Source organism: Pan paniscus, chromosome 3 (assembly GCF_029289425.2).
Source record: "Pan paniscus chromosome 3, NHGRI_mPanPan1-v2.0_pri, whole genome shotgun sequence".
NCBI classification, from domain to species: domain Eukaryota; kingdom Metazoa; phylum Chordata; class Mammalia; order Primates; family Hominidae; genus Pan; species Pan paniscus.
Window position 1 is genome coordinate 26,104,799 of NC_073252.2, and position 7,856 is coordinate 26,112,654.

Here is a 7,856-nt window from a genome sequence, read left to right on the forward strand (position 1 = left end):
TCCCATCTTGAAAGGGTTGGGGCTAAAATGCCATTATGCCGGCATGCCTTGAGTTTGGAGGAGACAGATATTGCCTTAACCACAAACACACAAACACCAGACTCAGCCAGCTCCCCAGTATAACTAAGCCCTTCTCCAGGTAGAGATGGGAAACAAGGCCTGCTAAGGCAGAATCCCATCAGCCATTCCTCACGGGCCGAACACGCCTCCTGCCCCTCGGCTCCTTTCTCAGGGGAATGGCATGAGCCATTAAACAGGGTAACTGAATTCACTTTAGGCTATTTACGGTCTACTCCATTCTATCCATGTTTCCAGCGAATTGCCTGGGTTATTCTCTCCTACCTGTCCTCTAGCTCTGACGCTTTTGCCAACAGGCAGCCAGAAGAAATAGAAGGCAAGAGGCCAACACCATGGCTTGGGAAATTTTAGGAGCTCCAGTCAGGATGAATATGGAAGCTATTGGTTGATGTGAGGTTTGGGGATGATCTCTATTTTCAAATATTCATAATACCTCTCCCTCAAGCTAGATAACTGCAGATCTCTTTACCTCGTTTTGATCTTCTCATGCCCTGCATTGCACACATAGTGAGGGGTTAATGAATACTCTCAGATGGATGACCGAGGGTCTGTGGCCACTTACAGGGAATCCTGTACAAGGCTCTGTCACAGCCGCTGTCTGCTAACTGTCCCACATGTATCTGTTCTGTTTTTTTGTTGTTGTTGTTTTGTTTTTGTTTTTTTTATTTTGTTGTTTTGTTTGTTTGTTTGTTTTGAGACAGAGTCTCACTCTGTCGCCAGGCTGGAGTGCAGCGGCGCGATCTCAGCTCACTGTAACCTCTGCCTCCTGGGTTCAAGCAATTCTCCTGTCTCAGCCTCCCAAGTAGCTGGGATTATAGGTGCACGCCACCACACCTGGCTAATTTTTGTATTATTAGTAGAGATGGGGTTTCACCATGTTGGCCAGGATGGTCTCGATCTCCTGACCTCGTGATCCGCCTGCCTCGGCCTCCCAAAGTGCTGTGATTACAGGCGTAAGACACCGCGCCCAGCCTCTGTGCTGTTAATGTCCTCTTACTTCTTTGTCCTCAGTCTGATTGTCTAACAAGTGCAGCTATCCACTCCGAACATTTCAACTGACAGCTGACATCAATACTGGCCATCCTGAGATTTATCTTTTCATATAAGAAAATATTATACTTTGGAGACCAGAGCTTAGAACAAACAAGATTGTCTTCTGGAAGTGCCATTATCACAGATAGAGAGCTGGGGCAGCCTCAGGCTGGTTCTAGCCAAGTTGGAAGAAGGTAAGAGTTAATGGTGTAAGAAAATAGCAAGAAGGCCCGTTGGGCAGGGAAAGTTCTGCGTGGAGCACAGTACTCAGCACCCGCGACCTCAGTGGAAGCAATTTCATTATCTTTTGCTTTCGAGGCCCTCTCCCTCTCTGAGGAGGCTCTCTGCATCTTGACCTTTGGTGACCTCAGAATTTTCTGGCAGCCACTGGAACCAGGGATCATCTTTTCAGAAATCTGTTTGGCATCGTTCCGTGACTTATCTTTCAGCCCTCATCACAATTATTCATGCTTTGGCAGTATCCTAGCTACAGACACAGTACTCTTTTTGAGCTGATACTGAAGGTTACTCCGTCCCAGCCTATGGAGACGGAAGGCCCCCACTCCTCAGGACCCTGACTCCAGGAAGCATGCTCCCTGTGAGGGCAGGTGCTTAAAGGCATCTATTCAGAGGCTGCTCTCAACCTCCAGCCCTTGTGAACAGGCAAATAGGTGAAGATAACACAAAACAGGAACTGGTCCCCAAATCATAGGCAATTTGGCTTTGGAATGCATTCCAAGGCACATTTGCTGTACACTTGTATGCACATTCATCCAAACTCAAATGCTAAACTCCACCAGCTGCCTCTGGACTACATAAAAACCCCAAACCTTTATCTCTTCATTAACGATGGCAAATATTTTCTGGCTTTACCTTTCTTCCCCACTTTAACAACCTGCTTCTATTCTGTGGCCTGCGCTTCCTGCTTTGTATATTTTAGATTACTTTAGACATGACCTCACATCCTGGCCAATTGCACAGTAGCTGCTAATTGCTAGAGCTTTGCTAATGGCCCGTACATCGATGAAGAATGAGTTACAAGCAGCAAAATCCAGAAGACAATAAGCTAGCGTGGTTTAGAGCTGGGGCTCTGGAGGGAGACAGATTTGGGTTTCAATCTCAGACTGTATGGCCTGGGGCAACTAACTTAACCTCTCTGAGTCTCTGTTATCTCATCTAAATGGAGATTACAGTAGCTCCTACCTCAGAGGGTTGTTGCTAAGATAAATACTGGATAATGCCTATAAACGACTTAGCACAATGTATAGCACAATGTAAGCTATCGTTATTACCATGTAGGCTTTCAAATTATGAAAGACCTTTCCTCCTCTAGAGTCTACATATTCCTGGGATCCTGCCCAGCTATTCTGCTCCATCTCTACCCTGCACCTGCCCAGCCCCATCCCCCTGACCAACCACTTCCTCCAGGTAGCATTCCTTGATTGAGCAAAATGCACACAATTATACATTTGCGTTTTCTCTCTATTGTTCTATGTTTTTCAAGTGTTTCATATGGATATTTACATTTTCCCCAATTCTCACACCAAGCTTCTCCAAGGTCAAGAAGCCTTGCCTTCAGTAGTCTCTTGGGTAGTGTAGACCCAAGAGCAACATCCCTAGTAAACGGCTAGATCTTCAGAACAAAATGTGGAGACTACCTTTTAAGTCGGCCTTTTGTGTCCTTTGCAAAATGGCTCTCTTGTTTATCAAAGTCTGTCTTGTACAGTAAGCGTATCAGAAGTCCATCTGAAGGAAGCATACAAAGGCAGGAAGCACTGACATTTCCCCCCACCATGAGGTCCCCAAATCCATTCCTTCCCCATCTGCCAAGACATTCATCCATGCTCTAGTTATTTTCCACATCACAGTATTTTTTAAAATTACTCTTTCCGGAGCCCTTCCTCACTCCTTCACTATCTCACTTGAGTCTATCCATGGCATCATTTTTCCCTCTGTTCTCTTAATCCCCCTTGGTGTACACAGAACTTTCACAGGAATACTTGCTCCATCATCATCCATCTCTGTTTCCAGAGTCCACTTAGGCCCTTAGGCTTTGCTCTCCTGACTCTGACTTCCTGAACTGTCCAGAAGTAGTCCCCCTCCTTGCCAGGTCTTGAGATGTCCACGTGGAACTTTTCGGCCCGGCCCATTTGTATATGAATGTTTCACGCAACACTCTACTACATCACTTCTGCTTCTGTGGGTAGCCAGCAGGGCCCTGTGTACAGGGATCATCTGTTTAAACTGAAATCTTGTCATTTGTTATGGCAGTTTTATTTATGAGCCTGTGTGTTGTAACCTTGTGGCATAAATATTAAATAATAATATCTCTTGGGCAAAAGAATATCATTCATGTTAACTGACAACTTCTTATGAAAATATGAAGTAAGCCCAACCACACAATTTGATATTGGCTAATTCTGAAATATGAGTAAAAGCACGGATTGCTCAACAGGTAGATGCACAGGCAGAATTATAATTTGCATTTTTACACCTTCTTGCTTCAAGAAATGAAACATTCAAGAAGTAAAAAACGTTAAAAGAAACGGGCTGAGTGGCAAATTTCTTCAGAATCAAATTCTAATTTCTGCCAGTATCTCCTAAGCAGTTTTTAGCTTCCAAAAAGAAAGACTCCAAATAATGACAATGCCACATAAGTGAAATGAATTCTGGACAATGACACTGCTCATTTTTTTTTTTTTGGCATTCTGTGAATTTCCTATTACATCAGTTTCATGATTCAGCATTTTCCATTTCATTTATTTACAGTAATATATGGCGAGATAACCCAAGGTTTCTGCAGGATTTTGGAACATAAGTTACTCTGGGCAGGAAGGGTGTCGCCTTCTGTAAATTTACTATTGTTTAGGAGAACTCAAAACAGAAGCAAGCAAGCCCTCAAAGGAACTGAGAAAATTTCTCCCCACTTTGTTCTGAGGGGTCTCGGCTACTGTGGTATTTAAAATAAACTGGTTTTGAAAAATAGGTTACTGCCCTTTAGTTGATGACTAAAACAGAAGCCAAGAAGTGTGCAAATTGCAAACTGACATGCATGAGCCAAACATACTCTCTGAAACGACAATGTTCAAGACGCAGCTAAAGTCACCACTCTGGCGGTAAGCGTGTTACAGAGAACTAGATTTCTTTCCGGCATCCGCAACTTGGCTGGAGTGACCAAGGAGGAGTTGAAGAGCGCTGGAGATGCGAGGTGCGTTGGCAGAAAACTGTCCGGGCCGGGAGGACCCGGTGGAAACTAAAAGGAGGGTCGACGCGGGTGGCGGGCGCCGAGAGTAAGAGGCGAAGTTGGGCACGGGAAGGAAAGGAGCTGCGAGAAGATTGAGAGGGAAGCCCAGGAGGGGTGGGGGGTTGGGGGGTGCTGGAGACTGCGCGCGGCGGGGCGGGGAGCGAACTCCGGGCGGCGAGGCTCCCGGGTGGAGTCGAGGACAAGAAGGGGTCTCGAGGGTAACCCGACCCGGGTCTAGAGAGAGTCCAGGAGGGAGAGGAATGAGCACGAGCGAGAGAGCAGCTTGGCAAGTCCGGTCCAAGCGCCCCTCTCCACGCCCGGGGTACCTATCCCAGGTGCCGGGAACGCCCGGGGCGCAGCGACGAGGAAGAGAGAAAACTAGCAGCGGCGTCCCCGCCCCGCGTGGCGGGTGTCCCCGGCCGCCCCCACCCGCGTCCCCGGGGCCCCGCGCGGAGGGGAAGACCCGGGCAGGGTCCGGCGCTCACCAGGTAGCAGAGCAGGAGCAGCGCGCAGGCAGAGCGGCCGCCGAGGCCCTGGGGGACGCCGCCACTCGGGGGGACCATGGCTGCGGCCCGGGGGCCGACCGCGAGCGGCGGGGGTTGCTGCTGCTGCTGCCGCGGCCACCCGAGCCCCGCGCCGCGCCGCTGCATGGCGAGGCCGCCCGGATCCGGGCCGGAACAGGTCACCTGGTGCAGGGACCGGCCCCCGCCCGAGGCGCCACCTTCCCGCCCGCCCCCGGCCGGGCCGGCCGCCGCGCGCGGGGCCACCTGCCGCCACCTCCGGACCCGCCGCCGCCGCCACTGCCGCTCCCGCCGTCGCCGCCCCCGCAGCCCCAGCCGAGCGCCGGCTCCTCCCCGCCTCCCCGTCGCCGTCCTCTCCCTCCCCTCTGCCTCCCTGCCCAGCCCTCCTCCCGGCCGCTCCCTCTGGCCCCCGGGCTTCCACCCCTCGGGGCAGCGGGCGCCCACGCAGGTGGACACCGACCCGGGTCCCGCCCCTTGGCCGCCGCCACCCCCCGCCCGGGTCGCTGGGCCCCGGCGCACCCCCCTTTCCCTTTCTCTCTGCTCCTCCCCCGCCCCCCTTCCGCGCTCCTGCTCTCTGCGATCCCCCTCCTCTCCCTCCGGCTCCCTCTTCCTTCTCCCCTCGCGCTCCCAAACCCCCTCTCTTTTTCACTTTCTCCTTTTCCTCCCTTTCCTCTTTCTCCCTTCCCATCCTCTTCCTCGCTCCCGCATTCTTCCTCTCCCACCCACCCCTTTTGCGGGTCGCACAGACCAGTTCCCGCCCGTGCAATGGGTTTTTGTCTGGTTGCTTTTTTGGCCGGGGCGCCATTCCCGCAGGGCGCAGGGCGAGTGTGCCCCCTGGAGTTGTGCCGCGCAGCTGCCCGGCTCCCAGGCCTTCAGGATGGATTTTGACCCCTGCCAACCTCCACCTGTCCACCTGCGGGGTTGGGACCGCCTCCTTGCTGGCATGTTTGCAGCCGGGCTGCGCCCCACCCTGCCGGCTGGTTCGCGGCACGTTCTGGATGTTTCCCGAGGGTTTTGTGTGGTGCCGCCGCCACCGCCACCACTGCGCTCTTTGTTTTAATTGTCCAGAGTATTGGCACCCAGGACGGGTTTGTATTTGATTTGCATCCCTGTGCTCCGGCTTCCACTTTGGACCGAGAAGAAAATGAATTAATTAGGTCAATACAGTAATACTGGAGCCCCAAATGAAAGGGGTGAGGCCCTGGAAGTGCGCAAACAGCTTTTTAAAAAACCAGGACACATCCTCGGCCTTGGGGACGCAGGTTGAGACTGGCTGCTCTCCGACCCGGGTTCTGCGGCCTGGCGGGGAGGGGCCTCCGGCCGGCGGGACCACCAGCTCGCCGCCGGCCTTGGCGTTCAGGGAAGCGCTTGGCTGTGTCTAGCGGCTCCGACAACTATCTGGGCCCGCAGCTGCTGCTCTGAAACAGTTAATCCACCTTCCAAAGTTCGCAGAAGCTTCCCTTTAGCACTGGTAGATTTGTGCGGATTGGAACTAATAATAGCCTGGGAGCCTGAGAGGCCACAGCCCTTTCCCTGTGCCACGAGCATAGGTCAAGTCACAACAGACGTCGGGGAGAGGCTGGTGGTGAGACGGGGTGCCTGGGATGGTTTGACGGGCGTGGGCATCCCCTGTGCCTGGACGCGCCCTCAGCTGCTTCAGTACAGGCCTGGCCACACCAGGCATGGTGGCTCCTCAGCTGTCGTCCACTTTTTTTTAGGTCACCTAAGAGCTGTGGCCTTGTGTGAGTCCCCTGGCCTTATTCCACCGGTTCTCAAACTTCAGAATTACCTGGAGGGATTGTTAAAACACAGATTCCTGGACTTCAGCCCTAGAATTTCTGACTCAGTTGGTCCTGGGAGGGACTTGAGAATGTACCTTTCTAACAAGCTCCTGGGTGATGTTAATGCGCTGGTTCAAACAGCCCTCCTCCATTTCCAGAACTATTGGCTTTTAGGGAACTGGGCTCCTGCTCCTCCCAGCCAGCTGCCACCACATTAAAGCATTTTGGGGGTTTTGACAGATGCTCCCACTATCTCTGTTCCACTTCTGCAGAAACAAAGCACTTAACATTCTCCTGTGTGACGTGGAAAACATTTATTCTATCGAGTGTCCAAGGGAACAAAAGATTTGGTGGCTTTGTCCCAGATCCTGTCTATATCTTTTCCATCAGGTCCAAATACAGACTATGCTTTTAATGTATATGGAAGGAAAATTGTCGGCCAGTTCAGGGGGAAGGGGCTTCAACAGGCATTGCAGCATTTCTAGGGTTGCCACCTGTCTTCCTGGGCCACGCTCCGGAGTTTCTCTCCTCCCACATTGCACACAGATCCTGTTGGTCTTCGGGGAGCTAAATGGTTCCTCCGGGTTGTTTGTAATCAGGATTCATGGAATTGGGAGTTTTCAAGGCCTTGTGAGCTTTGAGGATTTGGGTTTACCTAAGTGTAGGTAAGCAGAGTGCCCCACTGGAGGCTGGACTGTTTCTAACTTGCCATATCCAACTGCTCACTTCTCCCCTACTCACTCATCTCCTATTGTGTTCCTACTGTGGACTGGGCACCACCTGAGGCCCCAGGATTCCAGAGGTAGGCAGGATGGTTCTGTTTCTGCAAGGAGCATCAGGCATGCAGAAAACCGGCCAGAGTTTGGTCTTCTAAGAGGGATGTGTGAGTTGCTCTCTCATCCTGAGCTAGAGGTGGTGGGATTAACTGCTTCATCCTGTGTTGGAGAGGGGGAGAGAAAAAGTCAAGATTTCTTTTCACGGGGGAGTGGGACGTTTTGATCCAGAAGACAGAATCAGCTCTTACTTTTGCGTCTCTCCAGCAGTTTGTGTCAGTCATTGAAAGGGCGTGGTCTGATTTCAGAAGAAAGCCCTTTATTTAAAAAGAAATATATCTTCCCATTGTCCCATGGAAGGGCTTGAAATCTCACCATTACAATTCATCAGTTTAAATTAAGTTTTAATACTCCACTAACAGTCGAA

The 7,856-nt window shown here is 51.6% G+C and overlaps 1 protein-coding gene across 2 annotated transcripts in view; it reads right to left on the reverse strand.

Moving 5' to 3' along the window:
• Positions 1 to 6,902, reverse strand: part of SEL1L3 (SEL1L family member 3) — a 117,259-nt gene extending 110,357 nt beyond the window's left edge. Inside the window, exon 1 of one of the 2 annotated variants that reach the window (XM_055111256.2) lies at positions 5,624 to 6,902. In XM_055111256.2, coding sequence (XP_054967231.1) covers positions 5,624 to 5,680 — 57 coding nt within the window. In that variant the 5' untranslated portion in view covers positions 5,681 to 6,902. Of the gene's footprint in view, positions 1 to 4,839; positions 5,157 to 5,623 lie in introns of those variants that run through there. The other variant, XM_034958392.4, reaches the window with a different exon arrangement.
• Between the last annotated feature and the right edge of the window lie 954 nt (positions 6,903 to 7,856).